Consider the following 22,067-nt stretch of genomic DNA (forward strand, 5'->3'; position numbering starts at 1 on the left):
AGTGGTTTTCTATCACCATTCACTTCAACTGCTCTTCACTTCAACGGCTCTTCTTTAGCATGTCACTAGCGCTTCATCATAAGACCCAGGGGTACTTGGTTTTCCTCCCCAGCTTCGGTTTGGTTTGTCTTTATAAAGTACCTTTTGCTAAGTTAGGGGGCTGCTCACAGATTTGGATGAAATAGTTATCACCTGCGGAGGGCACTGGCCTGGTATCTCAGTATGCAGAATCAGGCTCATGATTCAGAGGGTTGCCCCTCGACCTTGACCTCTCGGGGAAGGGGTACTGCGTGGACCTGGACTCCCCAGTGCCCTGGGATGGAGTCGGTACCCAGGAATGTCTATCTGAGGGGAGCGCGGTGACCTCCTGGTTCTGGGCCAGCGGCGAGGTGGTCTCAGCATCGTCGCTCTCTCCCGCGTTCCCTTAGCCCCGGCACACACGTGTTCCAGCGCGCCCGTGATAGCTCAGGGGGAGCGCCGGGCGGGGCGCGCCGGCGGGGATAGGGGGCTAGTTCGCATTTAATATAACTTCACTCCCTTTTAAAGGAAAGCTATGCCCGGAATCCGGGAGGTGGCGAGCAAAGGAGCCGGGAGGACGTGACCCACGCCCGCTGCAGGCCGCGCTCGGGTGTCCCTAGAGACAAGGCTGCGCGGGTGGCGTGCCCCCCATCCCTGCCTTCCAGCCCTCGGCTCCCACCGCCTTTGCCGCCCCTACCCCTTTCCCCACCCCCATCTAGCGGGAGGGGCGGGCCCACTCCGCCCTCCAGTCCCGGCCCCCACCTCCCGCTCCGCGGGCTGGGCTGGGCTGCGCGGCCGGCTGAGCGGCTCCCGGCCTTTTTTGGGCGTCTCCTCTCTCTGTGCGCGGACCTGCGGGCGGGCGCTCGGCTTTCGGCGGCGGCGGCGGCGGCGGCGGCGGCAGCGGCTCAGGGGGTCCCGACGCGGCCCCGGTTCAGCGCGCGCAGCCACCATGACGGGAAGGTAACTGCCCCCGCTTGAGCCCCTGGGCGGAGGGCGCTGCGGACCTGGGAGTGGGCGCCTGGCTGGGCGGGGCTGCGCGACTGGACCCCCGCCCGCCTGGCCTGATGCTCCAGCCCCTCCACCCCTGCCTCGCGCCGGCGGGTCCCTAGCTCCGGCTGCCCGGGCAGCGGCAGGTGGAGGGTATGTCCTGTTCCCTGCACCGTCGGCGGTGAACGATGGGGCGGTTACCTCCTGCCCACGGAGAGCGGGCGCCCAGAGGGGCCGGAGACCTGGTCAAGGTCACAGCCAGCTAAAGAGCAAGGCGTCAAAAACTAGGTTGCGGGCTTCTCCCAGATTCCCCTCCCCCAGCCGTGGGAGCCTGGTGAGGCCTCGCCTCCGGAGCCTTGTGTTTCCTCCTCTGTAAACCTGGAATGGCAAAAACGGTAAAAATAGTAAAAGGTCTCTGTGGGGGGCCTGGCCAGAAGCGTCCCCAAACACAAGCTGTACAGGGGTGGGCCAGGGACCCTCCTCATATACCTTGTGGCCATTTCACAGACGAGGTAACAGAGACCACAGAGGCCGAGTGACTCAACAGGCCAGTCACATGTCCACCAGTGGCCGGCCAGTGTTGACCTCTGCAGCCCTTTCTGGTACTGGCCAGTACAAGTGCATGACTCCTGGTGAGGTAGGAGGGGCTGGTCTGTGAGGCCCTGCCACCGCCTTCCAGCCAAGCCTGGGAGGAGGACACAGGTCTTCTTGACCCCTTGACTTGGGTCTGGCAGGTGGAGGGGACTCTGCAGCTTTGTTAGGGAAAGGGGCTTGGAGAGTCTGTCAGTGCCCAGGAATTTGAGGGCAGAGTAGTGGCCCCAAACCCAGGTGTTGTGCAGGGTGGTCACCCAGCCTGCAGGGGCACACTGTCTTAGGGCAGCCCCAGGAACCAGCACTGGTCCTGTCACCTGGAGAGTCCTGTGCTTTTCCCCATACCTCTCTTCCTGCCCCAAGTCTGCAGACAAAGCCAGCTTCCCATGCTCACCTCTCCTGGGGTGCTCACACCCTCCCGGTCTCTCGAAGGGCCGGCTGCCTTGCTTCACACCCTCAGAGCTTTCAAGGAAAATAAGGGCAGAATCAGGAGCAGTGATGGATGGGTGTTGCGGTGGGATGCGTGGCACAGATCATAGTAAGGCAGAGCCACAGGATGCCAACTTGGGTCAGGGAGAGAAGGCAGAAACCCCAGGCATTTCTGTTCCCTCTGCATAAATCCTCTCAACCCTGAGTCCCGAGGGTCTTCCTAGGTGAGGAAGGCCATCAGGTCAGCCAGATGACAGCCAAGCAGGAGAAGCTGGGAAGGCAGGTGGGCAGTGGGAACAGGGGCCAGCTTGCCCTGGCCGCTGCCAGCTCTAGCGGGCACCTTGAGCCTGAAAGATGCTGGTCATCAAATGACCCAGGGGACAGAGTGAGCTTGGAAAACACTGAGTCGGGGTTTTCCTTGTCAAACTGCTCATCTTAGAGGGGCACCTGCCAGGGCACAGAGGTTTGCTGCCAAGGTGTGGGTTCCATCCCCCACCCCAGGGCAGTGGATTAAAGGATCTGGAGAGGCTAAAGCTGTGGCTTGAGTCACAGCTGTGGCTTGGATTCAGTCCTTGGTCTGGGGACTTCCATGTGCTGTGGGTGGGACCGTAAAAAGAAAAAAACCTGTGCATCTTAGTTAGGGAAAACAACACAAAAAAAGATAACAAACATTAAAAGAAAGAAAGAAAACCCTCACAGTTCCACTCTTCAGAAATGCCCTTGGGAACATTTTGGTGGCTTTCTTTTCTTGTGGTGTATTTTCCTGCTCGTTTGTTTTTCACAAGCTGTGAGTGGTCTGTGAACACAGGTTTCCACCCTCCTTTGTTGTTCTCCACATGCCACATTGATGCCAGAGCTGGCTGGCCTCCCCTCCACCCACACGCCCTGGGGCCAGGCTGGCAGAAGTATGGCCATCCGACCCAGCCTTTGGGATAGCTGAGATTTTTCCTCTCCCAGAACCTGAGGGGAGTGCATTTTCATTCTGTTTCCTGCTACCATACCCTCTGCACGCCCACTGCTTCTGAGAGATGCCAGGGCAGTTCTCCCACCTGGATGCTGGTTCTCCCCATACCATCCCTTGTTGCCCAGAACCAGGCTGATCTTCAGAAGTTACCCTCCTGTTGTACATGTCATGCACCTTCTCAAGCTCTCCCTGACACTAGTGCAAAGTCCCAGTCCTTCACTGGAGCAGCCGGGACCAAGAAGAAGGCAGTGTGGAGCCACTGAAGTGACCTGGAGTGATATGCTCGGCTGGGCACTTTGTTTTTTTGTTTGTTTGTTTGCTTTTTTTAAGGGCTGCACCAGTGGCATATGGAGGTTCCCAGGCTAGGGGTTGAATAAGATCTGCAGCTTTAGGCCTATGCCACACACAGCAATGCCAGACCCAAGCCGCATCTGCAACCTATACCACAGCTTATGGCAATGCCAGATCCTTAACCCACTGAATGAGGCCAGGGATTGAACCTGCATCCTCATGGATACTGGTCAGTTTCATAACCCACTGAGCCACCACAGGAACTCCCACAGCCAGGCATTTTAGTTGTATTCCTGTAGAAGAAGGGCTGCCAAAGAAGAGATGGGGAAGGAGACTGGACAGGAGGCAAGAACAAGGGGTTAGAGCAGAGGAGACAGACTCAGGGGACCTGGGAGGTGGTGTGGATAGGACTTGACCCAGGGCAGGTCCAGGAGGATGGCCCCTTTGTGGCGGCAGGTGTGGGCATGGACATAGAGCTGGTTTGGGCCATGAAGCATTCCAAGAACTGTGATAAGTCCAGGGAGAAACCCTGAGACTGGACATGAGTGTCTGCGGTCCAGGAGAGGGCTGAGCTAGGGAGGAAGAGTAAATGAGGCCTGGGCTGTGGGCATGGTTGCTTTGGGAGTAGGTGTGGGAAGACACGCAGCCCTGGCTGCAGCCAGGGAATAAATCTTAAAAGATCTTCATCCCAGCTGAAGGGATCTTTGGCATAACTGTCTGTTCTTTAAGAGAATGTTCAAACCTGGGTGTGGTACGTCCCCCTGCCCAGGCATTCCTCCAGAGGGACCCTGGGACCTGGCGCTCACAGTGGCTTGGCCTGCTGGAGGGGAGTCCCACCCACCACGTGGCTGTCATCCACAGAGGCTGCTTGTGCCAGACCACAGCTGGGCCCCAGGCTGAGTCCAGTGCAGAGTGAGGCTGCTGGATCCCTGTCCTCATACCAAAGCCCCCTTCCCAATGGTGCTCCCAGCTGTTCCCCACCCTCCTTAGGAACATGCCCGGTGGCCCCCTCAGCAGAGGAGCCTGCCAAGGTGAAGTTCTGGTGGCAGCCAGAGCCCTCAGGACGGCCCATGGGGCTGGGATGGAGTCAGGGGTTTAAGCAGTGTGAAGCCGGGGACAGAGTGATGTGCAGCTGAGCCCTGAGCCCCAGACTGGGCCAGGGTGGACCCTGCCCATGCCCTGCTTCCTTTCCTCTGTCTCTGGTACAGAATCCTTTCTCTGGCTGCTTGGGGAGTGCGATGGGGCCTGATTTGCAGCATGTGCCCAGTGCTAGGCTAAAACACCTCCACCTTGGCTCACTTTTGGCTATCAACATAATGGTAACCGGTTCATAAAATTCCTGAAAATTGACCACCTGTGAGCTGGTACAGGGTGGCCCAGGCACACCACCGTGGAGAGGGACCTGGCTTCCCATGCATAGCCTCTCCCCTGCTCCTCCAGCCAAGCTGCTTTTCTCTGCTCCTACCTGCTGCCACCCTCCCCCCAAGATTCACACTTAAACCTTCCTTAGAACTGCATTTCTGGGGGGACGGTGGGCAGGGGCAGAGGGAGGCACCTGAAAAGTCATCCTTGTTCTGTTTATTCAGATCTTCTGAATTTCAGGTGATGAATTATTTCCTTGAGATAACCCAATAGGATGACTGTCTGAATGAGCTACTTGCATGAGATGACTGTCGCTCACTAATATGAGACGTCTGATGTGTGTGCATGTACAACCAAACATGTATTGGAATTCCTGCTGTGATTCAGTGGGTTAAGAATTCGACATAGTGTCCATAAGGATGTGGGTTTGATTCCTGGCCTCACAGTGGGTTAAGGATACAGTGTTGCCGTGAGCTATGGTGTAGGTCGCCAATGCAGCTTGGATCCATGTTGCTATGGCTGTGGTGTAGGCTGGCAGCTGCAGCTTCGATTTGACCCCTAGCTTGGAAACTTCCATATGCTGCAGTCATGGCCCTAAAAAAATAAAAGAAAATAAATCCACACTAAGAAAATAAAACCACTCAAAATCAAATTTCCTCTGGGGTAGGAAGGTTGAAATCTACCATTCATCTGAGGCATACAGAGCATGTGGGCAAGTCGTCTTCAGCCCCCCAGGGAGGTGCAGTCCAGCAGGGCAGGCTGGCCCTGGTGGAGGCTGTTTGTGGTGGTGTCCTGGCTGCCTTGGGGATGGCACTCACTGCTCAACCAGAGAGGCAACGATTTGCTGGTACCCTGGCCTTTGTCACTGCCTCTAGTAAGCTCCATATTTGCATTCTTCACTGCATGTGTGTTATCTTAAAATTTTGAGATATGACTCACATGCCATAGAATTCACTATTTTAGTGTGTCCAGTTTAGTGGATGTTTTAGTAAATTCACAGGATGTGCAACCATCACCACTAAGTCTAGAACATTTTCATCACTCCCAAAAGAAACGCATTTGTAGCCAGTTTCCCCCATTCCCCATCTGCTGGCAACCACTCATCTGCTTTCTGTCTTTACAAATTTACCTGTTTTGTATAAATGAAATCATATGTTATATGGCCTTTTTTTTTCTTTGCCTGGCTTCTTTCATTTGCATAATGTTTTCAAAATTTGTTTATGTTGCATGAATCAGTACTTTGTTCCCTTTTTTTGGCCAAATAATATTCCATTGTATGGATATACTGCAGTTTGTCTATATGTTCATCTGTGGTGGATATTTGAATTATTTCCACTTTTGGCTCTTATTAGTAATGCTATTGAGTAATAACATTCCTATATATTTTTTCTACTTTGGAGCATATACCCAGGAGTGGAATCATATGTTAACTCTATGTTAAACTTTTTGAGGAATTGCCAAGCTGTTTTCCAAGTAACTGCATGATTTTTACATTCCCACAAGGAACGTATGAGGGTCCCAATTTCTTCACATCCTAACACTTATTTTTCATTTTTATTTTTATGTTTTTTTGCTTTTTAGGGCCATACCTATGGCATATGGAAGTTCCCAGGCTAGGAGTAGAATCAGCTGCAGCTGCTGGCCTACAGCACAGTCACAGCAATGCCAGATCCTTAACCCACTGAGCAAGGCCAGGGATCAAACCTACTAGTTGGGTTAATTTCTGCTGAGTCAGAATGGGAACTCCCTAACTAACACTTATTATCTGTTTTAGTAGGTATAAAGTTTTGATTTTTATTTCCTTGTGATGTTAGACACCTTTTAACCAACCAAGCACAATAACTCCCTGTATTTATTGGCTTCTGGTATATCTTCTTTAGAGAAATATCTAGTCAAATTATGTGCCCATTTTAAAATCGGATTGTCTTTTATTGTTTGATGGTCAGAGTTCTTTACATATTCTGGATACTAGACACTTACCAGATATATGATCTGCAAATATTTTCTCCTGTGATTGTCTTTTAACTTTCTTAATAGTATCCTTTAATGCACATTGATTTTTTTTTCCCTTTTTTGGCTGCACCTGTAGCATATCTTAGTTCTTGGGCCAGGGATTGAATCTAAGTTACAGCTTCAACCTATGCCGCAGCTGCTGGGTGTTGCTGGATCTTCAACCTGTTGTACCACAGCAGGAACTCCACAAAATTTTAAATTTTGATGAAGCCCTATTTCCCTATTTAGTTTAAATTGCTTGAGTTTTTGGTGTCACATCTAGGAAAATGTTACTTAATCCATAAAGATTTGCACCTTTTTTTCCCCTAGGAGTTTTATAGTTTTTAACTCTTATATTTCAGTTTTCAATGCAGTGTGAGTCAGGTTTTGTTTTGTTTTTTCCTCTTTTTAGAGCTGCATTCTTGGCATATGGAGGTTCCCAGGCTAGGGGCCGAATTGGAGCTACAGCTGCAGGCTTCCGCCTGGCAATGCCAGATCCTTAACCCACTGAGCAAGGCCAGGGATCAATCCTGCAACCTTATGGTTCCTAGTCAGATTCGTTTCTGCTGTGCCACAGCAGGAACTCCATGAGTCAGGTTTTTTTTGTTTTTGTTTTTGTTTGTTTTTTTTTTGCTATTTCTTGGGCCACTCCCGCGGCATATGGAGATTCCCAGGCTAGGGGTTCAATCGGAGCTGTAGCCACCGGCCTACGCCAGAGCCACAGCAACGCGGGATCCAAGCCGCGTCTGCAACCTACACCACAGCTCACGGCAACGCCGGATCGTTAACCCACTGAGCAAGGGCAGGGACCGAACCCGCAACCTCATGGTTCCTAGTCGGATTCGTTAACCACTGCGTCACGACGGGAACTCCCATGAGTCAGTTTTTATATGCGACCTGAGATAGAGGTTTAAAATCATTCTTTTGCATGAGGCTATTCAAGGATTCTAGCATCATTTTTTAACATGACTATTCTTTCCTCATTGAACTGTTTTGCCAGGCTTGTCAAAAATTGATTGACCAAGGATATATGAGATTATTTCTGAATTCTCAATTCTATTCCATTGATGTATGTGTCTATCCTTATGTCAGTATTATATAGTTTTGTTGTTGTTGTTGTTGTTGTTTTAGGGCCACACCTGCAGAACATGGAAGTTCTCAGGGATAAAATCAGAGCTGCAGCTGCCGGCCTACTACACCACAGCCACTGTGATGCTAGATCTGAGACTCATCTTCAGTGTACACTGCAGCTCTCAGCAATGTCAGATCTTTAATCCACTGAGTGAAGCCAGGGACCAAACCCACATCCTCATGGATACGAGTAAGGTTCTTAACCTGCTAAGCCACAACGGGAACTCCAGTATCATACTGTTTTGATTACTGTAACTCTGTAGTACATTTTGAAATTGGGAAATGTCATTCCTCTGATTTTGTAGTTTTTTAAGTTATTTTGAACAACGATTCCAAGTCCCTTGCATTTATTTCCACATAAATTTTAGTATTAGTGTGCACATTTCTGTAAAAAAAGCAGTTGGAATTTTGATAGGGATTGGGTTGAATCCATAGGTCATTTTGGGGAAAAGTTATTGCCATCTTAACAATATTAGGTTTTCTAGTCCATGAACATGGGATTGTTTAGATCTTATTTAATTTCTTTCAACCAGTATTTTATAATTATCTGTGTACAAGCCTTACACTTCTTTGGTGAAATTTATTTCTAAGTATTTTTCTTTTTGATGCTATTGTAAATGGAATTGTTTTGTTAATTTTATATTCGGATTGCTTATTGCTAGTGATTTTTATATGTTGTTCTTTTATCCTGCATTTACTTATTTACTAGATGTAACAGGGTTTTTTGGTGTGTGGAGTTCCTTAGGGTTTTCTATGCATAAGCATATATGATGCACAATTAAAGATAGTTTTAATTCCAATCTTGCTTAGTTGTCTTTGCTAGAACCTCCAGTGCAATGTTGAAGAGAAATGGGAAGGTTAGACATCTTGTCTTGTTCCTGACCTTAGGGAGAAAACTTTCAGTTTTTTACAAGTAAGTATGATGTTAGCTCTGGGCTTTTGTCAGATTGAAGAACTTCCCTTCTATTCTTAGATTGTTGTTGTTGTTGTTGTTGTTGTTGTTGTTGCTATTTCTTGGGCCGCTCCCGCAGCATATGGAGGTTCCCAGGCTAGGGGTCGAATCGGAGCTGCAGCCACTGGCCTACGCCAGAGCCACAGCAACGCGGGATCCGAGCCGCGTCTGCAACCTACACCACAGCTCACGGCAACGCCGGATCGTTAACCCACTGAGCAAGGGCAGGGACCGAACCCGCAACCTCATGGTTCCTAGTCGGATTCCTTAATCACTGCGCCACGACGGGAACTCCCAGATTTTTTTTTTATTCCTAGATTTTTAAGTTCTTCTAATTATGAAAGGGTATTGCATTTTGTCAAGTGATTTTTTTCCATTCATTGAGGTGATCATGTAGTTTTTTCCCCTTATTCTATTGATATGATATATTATATAGATTTTTTTCTTTTTATTTTTTTTCTTTTATGGAATTTCCCAGGCTAGAGGTTGAATTGGAGCTACAGCTGCAGGCCTATGCCACAGCCATAGCAACACTGGATCCGAGCCTCATCTGTGACCTGAGCTGTAGCTTGTGGCAATGAGGGCACCTTAACCCACTGAGTGAGGCCAAGGATCAGACTTCTGTCCTCATGGACCCTATGTTGGGTTCTTAACCTGCTGAGCCACGATGGGAACTCCTCCAACCATATTGTATTCTTGGTGTAAATATTATTTGGTCCTGTTGTATGGTACTTTTTATTGGCTTCTAGATTCAGTTTTGTGTTGAGGTCATCTGTATTCATAAGGGATATTGATCATAAGGGTAAATTCACCAATAAAATGATCTAGTCCTGGGGAGTCCTCTTTGTGGGGAGTTTTTTGATTATTAACCTAGTCTGTGTACCTGTTACTGGTCTATTTGGATTTTCTATTTCTTCTTGAGTCAGTTTTGGTAATTTGTTGCTTCCTTTTGCTTGCTTTGAGATTAGTTTACTCATCTTAAAATGGAAGGTTAACTTATTGATTTGAAATTTTTGCCTGCCTGCCTTCTTTCCTTCTTTCCTTCCTTCCTTCCTTCCTTCCTTTCTTCCTTTCTCTCTCTCTCTTTCCTTCCTTCCTTCCTTTCTTCTTCCTTTCCTTTCCTTTCCTTTCCTTTCCTTTCCTTTCCTTTCCTTTCCTTTCCTTTCCTTTCCTTTCCTTTCCTTTCCTTTCCTTTCCTTTTAGGGGCTGCACCTGAGGCATATGGAAGTTCCCAGGCTATGGGTCTAATTGGAGCTATGGCTGCCGGCCTACACCACAACCACAGCAACACCAGATCAGAACTGCATCTGTGACCTACATCACAGCTCATGGCAATGCTGCATCCTTAACCCATTGAGCGAGGCCAGGGATGGAACCCGAAACCTCACAGTTCCTAGTTGGATGCATTTCCGGTGCACCACGACAGGAACTCTGAGATTTTCTTTTTGACTGTAGATTTTTACAATAATAAATTGAGTATCACTTGAGCTTCATCCAGTAAATTTTGGTATGTTGTGTTTTCATTTCATTCATTCCAAAGTATTTCCTAAATTCCCTTGTATTTTCTTCTTTTGACTCATTGGCTTTTTAGGAGTTTATTGTTTAATTTCCCATATTTGTGATTTTACTAAATTTACTTTTATGATTAATTTTAAATTTTATTCTGCTGTGGTCTGAGAATATGCTTCCCATGAGTTCAGTTATTTTAAATTTATTGAGGTTTGTTTTATGTCCTAACATATAGTTTGTCCTGGAGAAGCGTTCCATGTGCACGTAAGAAGAATGTATATTTTGCCGTTGTTGGGTGGCGTGTTCTGTGGATGTCTTTAAGGTCCAGTTGGTTTATAGTGTTATTCATGTCTTCTGTGTCCTTGCTTACCTTCTTTATAATGGTTTATCTATTTTTGAAAGTGGCATATTCATGTCTCCAACTGTTACTGTTAAATTATCTATTTTTTTCTCTCAATTCTGTCAATTTTTGCTTCAGATATTTTGGGCCTCTGTTAGGTGATTTATTTATACTTGTTATTTCTTCTTTTACCATCATAAAACATCCTCCTTTGCTCTTGTAACAATTTTTGTCTTAAAGTCTATTTTTGTCTGACATTAGTATAGCCACTCCAGTTCTCTTTTGGTTGCTGTTTGTATAGTATATCTTTTCCATTCTTTTACTTTCCAGCTTTTTGTGTGTGTGTGTATGGGGGGGAGCATTTTGTTTTTGCTTTTGGCTTTTTAGGGCCACACCCATGGCATATGGAAGTTCCCAGGCTAGGGGTCCAATTGGAGCTATAGCTGCCGGCCTCCACCACAGTCAAAGCAACCCAGATCCAGTTTGCGTCTGTGACCTATACTACAGCTCATGGCAATGCCGGATCCTTAACCCACTGAGTGAGGCCAGGGATCAAACCTGTGTCCTCATGGATACTAGTCACATTTATTTCCACTGAGCCATGATGGGAACGCCAGCTTTTTGTGTTTTTTAATCTAAAGTGAATCTCTTGTAGAAAGCATATAGTTGGATCACATTTAACATATCCATTAAAAATGTTTACAAAACTTCTAATTGGAAAGTTTGATCTATGTAATTACTAATAAGATAGGGCTTACATGCTATTTTTTCTATATGTCTTATGTCTTTTTTTGTTTCTTAATTCCTACGCCATTGCCTTATTTTGGGCTAAATTATTTCATTATGCAGTCATCTTTGAACCAGATGGCAAAAAAGGGTTTATAAGCAAAAAATGCAGTTATACTGCCTTTTATATTTATCTTATACTTACCTGTACTGCTCTTATTTTTTTTTCTTTTTTTTTTTATTTCCACAATACATTTTTTTTCCTACTGTGCAGCATGGTGATGCAGTTACACATACATGTATATATTCTTTTTTCTCATATTATCATACTCCATCGTAAGTGACTAGACATAGTTCCCAGTGCTCTTATTTTCTTCATGTGGATTTAAATTATTGTCCAGTGTCATTTCATCCTAAAAGACTGTCTTTAGTATTTCTTTTCAACTGTAGGATTTCTATTTGGTTCCATTTTCTAATTTCTTTATTGATTCTCTCCATTTGGTGAGACATCATTTTCATACTTTCTTTACTTTTTAAATAATATTTCATTAATAGTTACTATTCCAATAATATTCCATTACATATGTACAACACATCTTCTTTATCCATTGCTGGATGCCTAGGTTATTTCCGTATCTTGGCTATTGTAAATAATATGCAGTGAACCTAGGTATATTTTTTCAAGTGAGTGTTTTTGTCTTTTTCAGATAAACACCCAGAAGTGGAATTGCTGGTTTATATATAGCAGTTCTTCTTTTTTTTAAAATTTTATTGGAATACAGTTGACTTGCAAAGATGTGTTAATTTTGGGCATACAGCAAATCGGTTATACATATACATATATCCATTCCTTTTTAGATACTTTTCCAATATAGGTTATTACACAGTTTTGAGTAAATTTCCCTGTGCTATGCAGTAGGTCCTTGTTACTCATCTATTTTATATATAGTAGTGTGTATATATCAATCCCAACCCCCTGACTTATCCCTCCCTTGGTGGTTCTAATTTTTTTTTCTTTTGTCTTTTTAGGGCACACCCACAGCATATAGAGGTTCCCAGGCTAGGGGTCGAATTGGAGCTGTAGCTTCCAATCTACACCACAGCCACAGCAATGTGGGATCTGAGCCGCATCGGCCACCTACACCACAGCTCACAGCAATGCCAGATCCTTAACCCACTGAGTGAGGCCAGGGATCAAACTCATAGTTACTGGTCTGGTTCATTAACCACTGAGCCAGGACAGAACTCCTGGTGTTTCTATTTTTAAATTTTTTTTTTTTTTTTGGCCGCACCCACAGCATGAAGAAGTTCCTGGTCCAGGGAGCAAACATGCATCATAGCAGTGACAATGCCAGACCCTTAACTGATAGGGCAGTGGGGAAATCTTATTTTTATTTTTTTGAGGAAGCTGTTTTCCATAATGGCTGCACCAGTTTGCATTACCACCAATAGTGCACATCTTTACTGACGCTTGTTATTCCTTATCTATTTGATAGCCTTTCTGACAGGTGTGAGGTGTTATCTCACTGAAGTTTTGACTTGCATTTCCCTGATGATTAGTGATGCTGAGCATCTTTTCATGTACCTGTTGGTCATCTGCACATCTTCTCAGCTGTTTGTCTTGCTCTTTGGGTTACTAAAAATCTTTGACTAATTTACAGAGTTCGGAAAAAGCTGATTCTGACAATTTTTGCTGTCTTTTTCATTGCTTTAATGGAAGGACAAACTTTCAGAGGTCCTTATTCTGCCATTTTTGCTGACATCATTTTTACTATGTTTTTGCAGCTGCGTTCTCTGGAGCCAGAATGCTTGCTGGGGAGCCCAGAGTGACTGGGACCCCCACCCTTGCAAGGCAGACTGCATAATGGGAGGGCAAGGCTATGCAGATAATTGAGATTCGGGCTCAGACACTAAGCCTCTCTCGATTTCTAGCCTCTGGTGCCCCCTTTTATGGTAAATACTTATGGAATTGATTAGTGCTCGGTAACCTTGGACTTCATTTAAAATTGTGATGTGCCAAATACTTGTGGCTACAGCTTCCTTCCCAGGTCTGTCTGCCATTGTGGACATGTTCCCTCTTTATTTTTAGTTTCTATTTTTTTCATTTTATGGTTGCACCTGTGGCATCTGGAAGTGTCTGGGATTGAATCTGAGCCACAGCTGCAACCTGCATGGCAGCTGAGGCAAAATCAGATCCTTTAACTCACCACGCCATGGTAGGAACCCCAAAGTGTTCCCTCTTTTTTTTTTTTTTTTTACTTTTTAGGGCTGCAACTGCAGCATATGTAAGTTCCCTGGCCAGGGATCTAATTGGAGCTGTAGGTGCTGGTGAATGCCACCACAGCAACTCGGGATCTGAGCCGAGTCTGCAACCTACACCATACCTCATGGCAATGCCAGATCCTTAACCCACTGAGCAAGGCCAGGGATCAAACCTGCATCCTCATGGATACTAGTTGGGTTTGTTACCACCGAGCCACAATGGAAGCTCCTTTTCCCTCTTTAAATGAAACTGTGGCTCTTGGTGAAAGTTTGTGGGTTCTAAAGTTCAGGATTTTTACATGGGCGGGGCTAAATGAAGGCTGGTAAGAGGGGCCTAAGTTCTCGGGCATTGACTGGAAACTGCTCTAGAAATCTCTACACTTGCTTTCTGAAGCATTCAGCTCTCCACTTCAGAAGGCAGGATGTGATCCTTCTACTTGTTGGCTCCTCCAGGCTCAGCTTCTCTGTGCCTTTCGCCCCTGGGGCCACCATTAAGAAAATATTTGTTGAATTGATCAGTGTTCAGCACCTTTGGAATTGAACTGTACTAACAGACTATATTGAACCCAATGCTTGTAGGCATCTGGCTGGGTTTGGGGGTTGCCCCAGAAGGTGGTTAATGAGTACTTACTGCCTCGTGTTTGGATTTATTGGATTAAGTGTGTCCCTCAGCATGTGGGCCTGGCATCTGAGCATTGATGGGCCCCCTCTGAAATCCCTTCTGCCCCTGGGTAGGAGATGTTTGCACTTGGGTCACTGTAACCCTGCCAGTCCTTTTAGGTAAAAATAGCTGGAAACAGAGCCTTCCTGGTAGCCTTCTTTCAAACCCTGTGAACTGGAGGACTGACTACCTGCTGTCTAGGTTTTGACAGTGAGGACCTCTTTTGGGGTGGATGGTTGTTTTTTGGCCAGATCCAGGGACCTGGTTAACCTGGACTGGGTCTCCCCGGTGGCCTTTGCAGCTGCAGGTCTCAGGGAGGGAACAAGGAGAAAGTGGGCCTGTGTGGGAATCCCTCATCAGTTTCTTGACTGCAGGATTCCTAAACCGGCTCAATCCCACACTGCCTTCCTCAGCTGACAGTCCAGGAGGCCTCAGGTTTCCTCCGAGGCTCCTGGCACCCGGGATCTCCAGGCGTCCTATCCCGCCACTGTGGAGCTCACCTCAGTGCTGTTTGGGATCTTCCCACGGCCCTTCCCAGCCTGGACCCAGCCCTGCCAGCCTCAGCTTTCATTTGGCTGCCCCCGCGGCAGGAACAATATCCTTTCTATTTGGAGTTGACTCTGCTGCCCTTTGGAGAGCGCAGTGCGTAACGTGAGCTCCTGTGCAGAGCGGTGGGCGCCGAGGCGCCCCCCGCCCGCCCTCCCGCCGTGTCCGGCGGTAGGTGGCCTCTGCCTGCTGCACTTGCCCTCCGAGGCTGAGGTCCGACGCCCCGTCGAGCCGGGGGAGGCCCGCGCCATGGCCGCCCGTCTGGGTGCGCTCGCCGCGTCGGGGCTGTACCGGCGGCGCCAGCACCGGCCGAGCCCGCCGCCCGCTGCGCCCGGGTAGGTGGCGGGGGGGGGGGGGGGGGGGGGGCAGGGCGGGGGCGCGGAGGGACAATGGCCGGAAAGCTGCCGCCTCAGGCCTTTCCTCGGACACCCTGCCTGGCCCTTCCGACGGCGGCGGGCCGGCTGCCCTGGGCGCGAGGACAGCGCCTGGTTGGCTGCTGGGGTGGGGGCAGGGCGCGGCTCTGCTGTCCTGGGACCGACACATTCTCCTGCCAGGTGCTGAGGATGGGGCGTCTTTATCCCATGGAGAACTGCCAGTGTAGGCAAATGGTGGAAGTTTCCTTTGGGACTGGGAAGGGGAGCCTCTGGGGTTCAGGATGGACCTCAGGGCATCTCTGAGGATGGAGGATGAATTAATCTGGGCTGGGGAGGGTCTGAGGGGGCATGTGTATGGTGGGATCCCAGAGTGGGGTGGGAGCTGGGGAAAGGGCTCCTGGACCTGTTGAATTTGTAGCCTTCAGGTGGAAATTTCCACCGGAAAGTTAGGGAGAGAGAGCAGTGAGGGCTGTGGGCTTGTGATCTTTGGCGCCAAAATGAGAGGTGGGGCCCCCAGAAGGGGGTTAGGAGCTGTGGGAGAGGATGCAGAGGTCGGGAGAAAGGGATAGGGATTCAGGGAGGAGACAGAACAGTGGTCACTGAGGTAGGGGACCTGGAAGACGGGGGGAGGAGAGCAAGTCCAGGGGCTAATGCTCCAGAGGTAAGATTGCAGCTTGCTGTGCCCTCAAGGTGGGCCCATGGTCAGGCCAGACTTCCTGAGGGGCATGAGGTCTGGGAATAAGGATGCAGCAGGAGGGAGGCTGTCAGGTGGGGGACAGGGAGCAGAGGCTGCAGAGGGGCACCTGTGGGATGCCTGTGGCACCTGGGTTTGCTCCCGCACTGGCATCTCAGGCCCTCATCAGGGCCAGACCAGGAGGGGGGACTGGACCAGCCCACTGTGCTGGTGGGAAGCCTGGAGCTCAGGAGGCCTATAACTTACCTGGGTGAACAAGAACCCTCACCTGCTGGCCTCTGGACCACCCTGGATGTCTGTGGAGTGAGCCATGGTCCAGGGAGTGGGTGGCTAGGGCACTGATGGGCCGGAGGCCATGCTGGAGGGTGGTTTCACAGTGTGGATGCAGCGCAAGAACGCAGCCCAGGTGCAAGGGGGGTAGTGAGGATCAGGCCCCTGGGGTGGTCCCTTGCTTGCACACACACACCTATGCTTGTGTGCTAACCTTCACTTGATTTTTCTTGTGACTGAGTGCTGTGCAGGGTCGCCTGGCCCCAGCGACTCTGACTCACCCTCCAGTGTGGAAAGGCCCTTGTGACTGGCCCCTGCCTGTTGCCTGACCCTCATACTGTCTTTATAGGCTCAGGTGGGTTGGAGTGGGGGATGGTCTGGGGTTGTTGAAAAAACAGATGGTCTTGAATGGTAATGTCTGTCTGATGCCTCCAGGAGCTGAGGGGACCAGAGAGAGCATGGGTGTGGTCTGTGTGTGACCTCAGCAGGTTCCTGACCTTCTCTGCACTTCAATTTCCTTATCTGGAACCTCCCCTTTCAAGGACCTGGTGCAGAGAGGACTCCCCTCCCTGTGCCACCACAGCTTAGTGAGGTCTTACAGCAAACTGGATTGTGTTGGCCACTCTCAAGACTGAGACTGTTGGAGTTCCCGTCGTAGCTCAGTGGTTAACGAACCCGACTAGCATCCATGAGGACTCAGGTTTGATCCCTGACCTCGCCCAGTGGGTTAAGGATCTGGCATTGCCGTGAGCTGTGGTGTAGGCCAGCAGCTACAGCTCTGATTAGACCCCTAGCCTGGGAATCTCCATATGCTGCTGGTGTGGCCCTAAAAAGACAAAAGACAAACAAACAAACAAAAAATTAGACTGTTTTGGGGTGCTTAGGAGTGTTGCAGAAGGGTGTCAAGGTGGGCTGGGGGTGACCACCCACCTACCACACACCTACCACACACAAGGCTGCCCAGCTTGTCAAATAGTAGCACCTTGATGACACTTCTGTGGTGGTGTCCCCATGCCCCCTGCCCGGGAACACAGATGTGCTTCCCCTCCCCACTACCCAGGCAGTGGCCACATCCTGGGCAGTGCTTGTGTGCTATCCTGCCAGGGTGGGTTGGTGATGTCTCCTTGGTGGTATCTGGGCAGACTGTGCTCCCCTCTCTTGGCCAGAATGTATGAAGGAGGAAGACCAGGAATGCATGCCTCCCTCCTTTGTCCTCTAGCAGGGAGCAGTGCTGCTGGGCTGGGGCGGGAGGCTCCCTGAGTCAAGGAAACAACAGCCCTCTTTATCCAGCACTTGGCCTGCCTGGCCCTGGGCTCTGCATACCATTTGCCGTAGGCAGTGAGTTCTTCACTCTGGCTCCACAGCCGGTCCTGCTGCTTCCTCTTAGCAGATGAGGAAAGGAGGCACAGAGCATCTGGTACCTTTTTCCAGGTGCACAGCTGGTAGCTAGGGCTGTCAGGATTTAAGTACGTGGGGTTGAGCCCTGAGCGGCCTCCTCGTACAGGGGGACAGCTGGCATTTTCTCTGACAGAGCTGAGGTTCAGTTGTCTGACACGTGGGCATGTCTGTCTATCTCTCTGTCTCTGGCCAGTGGGTTGGAGTGTTGTCTGTGTTCCCAAGCAGGGGGCATGGGGTGCAGCTGCAGAAGTCCCATTGAGGGAGCTACTTGCACAGACTTGGGCTGGGGGGGGGGGCAGCCAGGGGGGCAGGAGGTGGGTGGTACCCACCCCCTGCTGCTGCCCCGTGCCAGGGCTGATGTGAGGTATTAGGGAATAGGTGACAAAATCCTTGACCTGAGATTCCCAGGACCAGCCAGGGAACTAGACCCAGACTGATGAAGGGCCAGCTGCTCTCTTAAGGACCAACTGCTGAGGTGACAATGTGCCGATGCAGTCCCTAGAGGGGCAGATTGAAGGTGGCCCTGGTGTGCTCGCTTGGTTAGGGTCCAGTGGTCTGGGTTTAAGGAGCAGTCTGAAAGCCTGGGGTTGGACTTGAATCCTTGTTTTGGCTTCATTTTCTGGGTCCTTTTGGGGAATTCCAGGCCCAGAGTCACAAGATTTCCTGTTGATTTCTGACTTCTCCAAGACCCGCCAAGGTCTTGTTCATGGCCAGGCAGTGGAACTTCCTCCCAGACACCTTGGGTGTGTGTTTTGGGAGGACAAGGCCGCCAGGGTCACAGTGTCTTTGGGCAGGAAACCATGCCTGTGCTGACAGAGTCCAGCCCAGCGATCAGTCTCTGCCCTGTCTGTTCTGTCTTGTGACCAGCAGGGAGCTGAAGAGGAGGGTGTGTGCCACTGTGCACAGAGCCTCCCTATCAGCCTGGGCTCTGCCCACTCCCCTGCTGCTCTCCAGCTTCCTTGCCCCTTTGGCCCAAAGATGAATGTAGACGGTGCTGTGGTCTCCAAAGCACACTTGAGGGCGGGCAGAGGTATGCAAAGGTACACTTGCCTGACAAGCTTGCCCAAGAGCCTCCAGGGCCTGTTCCTGCCTGGGTGCCCCAGCCCGGCTGCCAGTCTGCTTCCCTGTGGCAGCAACCCTCCGCTAGACCCACTGTCCACAGTCCACACCTGGACCCCCGAGGAGCAGGGCCACCTCCTGGGCCCATCCTGCCTAGGGACCCTTCTTCCCTGTGATGGCCTCTGAGAATGCAGGCAGGAGCATCACTCACTTAAGAATTCTTCTCACTCTGCCCTGGCAGTGAGGGAGGTGGGTTTAACATCCCGGAGGCAGAACAGGCTAAGGAAGATGTTCTCAAAAGATGTGCTGTTGGAGTTCCCTGGTGGCCTAGCAGTTAAGAGTCTGGTGTTATCACTGCTGTGGCTCAGGTCACTGCTGTGGCTTGGGTTCGATCCCTGGCCTGGGAACTTCTGTGGACCACGAGCACATTCCCCAGGAAGAAAAAGATGTGCCATGCCACTGTCCTTGTTTATATGACATTGCCAATTTGTTACCTCCCTCCTCACCGAACCTGACCGTCTCTTTGTGCAACCTGACCTTCTTTTGTGCCCACCTTTCCAGGCAGCCCCTGACAATCAGTTGGAGTTGACACAGGACAGGATCTGTTTGCCGCCGTTGTACCCAAAGGCATGGCTTTGGGGTGTGGGAGGTCGTGGAGGCTGACAGCCAGCTCCTCCTGGCCGAGCCTTGGGGCCTTTTCCCCTGTAGCTGGGCTTGTATCCCAGGCCTCCGGGAAGGATGCCCAGCACTTACCCTGGGGAGAGCAGCTTCCCAGCCAGCTCCCATCCGTGGTATTCACAGCTTCACCTTCTCTGTGGTGGGACGGGTGTGTGTTTTGGGGGGGTGGGTGATTTTCTTTTTTTCTTTTTTCTTTTTGTTTTTAGGGCTTCACTCGCAACATATGGAAGTTCCCAGGCTATGGGTCTAATTGGAGCTGCAGCCGCCAGCCTATACTACAGCCACAGCTACATGGAGTCCGAGCTCCATCTGTGACCTACACCGCAGCTCACTGCAATGCCAGATCCTTGGTGCACTGAGGGAGGCCAGGGATCCAACCTGCATCCTCATCGATACTAGTCAGGTTTGTTTCCACTGTGCTATGACGGGAACTCTTGGGGGGCGGGTGATTCGAAACTAACTCATGGGGCAGGGGAATGAGCCATTGGAGTTGGACCCATCTGCATTCACATCTGGATGCTGTCATCTGCTTTGTGAGTTTGAGCAAGTTACTTAAACTCTCTGAGACATGGGTCTCTTGGCGATTATGTAAGGGTGTGAATACCTATCTGCTCACCTGTGCCTGGGTGCCCTTCTGTACGGGAGACACTCTATTCCCCTGAGAGGGTGATGGGAGGCACAGGAGGGAACCGGCATGGTTCTGACACCTCGAGAGGAGGCCCAGCACTGTGATTGAGCAGCTGGGGGGACAGGCAATCACAGCTCTGTCCTCTGTGGGCTTACAGGGGGCCAGGCACCCTGCGGAGAGCGAGCGTGCCTGTCATCTGACAGCTGGTAACCTAAGGCCACACCCTTGACCAGGGACTTCCACGGCTGGGGGTCTGGGCCTGGGGAGTGAGGGCCAACCCCGGGTGAGTGAGAGTACCGGAGTCAAGCCTCACAACTCTGGCTCTGGCTGGGGTGTGGCTAGCCTGCTCCTGACCCTCTGTGAAGTGCACCAGGGGCTGCAGGGCGTGAGGGGAAAGAGGAGGCTTCAGAGTTGAGGGCTGGGGGGCTGCTTCTAATCCGGGCTTTGCCTCTGCCCTTTGTGGCCCTGAGGGAATCACTCACTCCAGGCCTTGGCTTGTCCCTATGTGAGATGCAGGCACTGTGTTGGCCTTGCAGGGTTGGCACTGGGGAGTGCACACTGCCACCCGGCCTGCACTGGCATCTAGCGTGTCCAAGGCACACAGTGGCTGAGGGGATGGGTGCACAACCACAAGGGGTGACCCAAGCCGTTGCCGGGTAGTGTGGCCCAAACTGTGTGTCACTGAGTCCCTGAGGTGCCACAGATGTCCCATGTGAGGACAGTGCTGGACCTCACCCTGGAAAGCACCTTAGCTTTTAGGGAGAGGAGTGTCCATGAAGGGCAACCACAGGCCTGCTGTCATTGCCCTTCCCAGCCCTGACCTGCCCATTTACTCTTCCTGCCCAGTAACATGTCCAACGCCTTGGCCAATGCGGTGTGCCAGCGCTGCCAGGCGCGCTTTGCCCCCTCCGAGCGGATCGTCAACAGCAACGGAGAGCTGTACCACGAACACTGCTTCGTGTGTGCGCAGTGCTTCCGGCCCTTCCCAGAGGGGCTCTTCTATGAGGTGAGGATGCTCCCAGACCCTCGCTGCCCGGATGTGGTCCCCCAGTGACTGATGGGCACGTGTGCCAGGCCTCGAGCTGAGCAGTGCTCCCACCAGCACAGAACCTTGCTGCCCACACCTGGGGGGCCCATTCCTTACTGTGATGTGAACAGTGCCCTCCTGGGGGCTGTGGGTACTGAACAAGCATCACTGTTCATCCTGTCACCTCTGGGCCACTTAGCCTCCCTGGGGCCGGACAGTAAACAACCAACATTTATCAGCTGGTGCTAAGTGCTATGGTTATGAGGAATCTCGGGGAGTGGGGATGATCAGGGAAGGTAATGTTTGAAGGAGGTGAGGGAGCATGTGTGTTATCTGCAGGAAGAGCTCTCAGCAGATGGCCCAGCAAGTGCAAAGGCCCTGAGGTCAGAGCGTCTGGGTATTTGAGGGGCAGTAGGGGGCCATTGTGATGGAAGCAGAGGAAAGGAGAGGAAGCAGCAGAAGATGAGGGTGGGTAGGCAGCTTTGTTTGGCCTCATGGGGCCCTAGGCTTTCATTCTCGGAGGGGCAGGAGCCCTGCAGGGTCTGGAGTGGAGGAGTTACACTGTCTGTTCGACATTAGAAAATTACCTCTGGTTGCTGTGCTGAGGAGAGACTGGCTGGGGTTGTGATGTGGGGGGTGGACCAAAGCTAAGAGAACAGGTGGGATCAGAAGCCGATTATTGTGATAATCCAGGTGAAAGGGAAGAGGTCAAGACTGGACTGCGCTTGGTTGCAAAAGCAGTTTGTTAAATGTTCAGCAATCTTGCAAGCTGGTTGTTAAACAGAGCCATCATTAAAAAATAAATGAGAGAGTTCCCTGGTGGCCTAGGCTTTAAGGATTTGGCATTGTCACTGCTGTGGCTCATGTTCAGTCCCTTGCTTGGGAAGTTCTGCCTGCCGTGGGCATGGCCAACAAAAATAAATTATATAAACATACAATGAGATAAAATTTGATTAAAATCAAAGATAATAAATACGCAGTTTCACCACTTTCTAATTATTTTATTACATTTCACTATCATTGTGCCTGTGTGGTCGAAGCACTGTACCGTGGTGGCTACTGACATCTCTTTAACTCCACACCAGTGTCATGTTGGTAGCTTGAAACTGACCATGGTAGGAATATTTACACCATAGAAATTGGTAAATGCTACAAGGCAGCTTCGGAGCTGGTTGTTT

At 50.2% G+C, this 22,067-nt stretch overlaps 1 protein-coding gene across 2 annotated transcripts in view; it reads left to right on the plus strand.

Moving 5' to 3' along the window:
* Positions 1-552: 552 nt before the first annotated feature.
* The window catches only part of LIMS2 (LIM zinc finger domain containing 2), a 37,568-nt gene continuing 16,053 nt past the window's right edge, over positions 553-22,067 (plus strand). The window contains exons 1-2 of one of the 2 annotated variants that reach the window (XM_047772617.1): positions 14,996-15,096; positions 20,709-20,868. In XM_047772617.1, the coding sequence (XP_047628573.1) occupies positions 15,011-15,096; positions 20,709-20,868 (246 nt within the window). In that variant the 5' untranslated portion in view covers positions 14,996-15,010. Of the gene's footprint in view, positions 979-14,995; positions 15,097-20,708; positions 20,869-22,067 lie in introns of those variants that run through there. The other variant, XM_047772618.1, reaches the window with a different exon arrangement.

This window comes from Phacochoerus africanus, chromosome 3 (assembly GCF_016906955.1).
Source record: "Phacochoerus africanus isolate WHEZ1 chromosome 3, ROS_Pafr_v1, whole genome shotgun sequence".
Classification (NCBI taxonomy): Eukaryota; Metazoa; Chordata; class Mammalia; order Artiodactyla; family Suidae; genus Phacochoerus; species Phacochoerus africanus.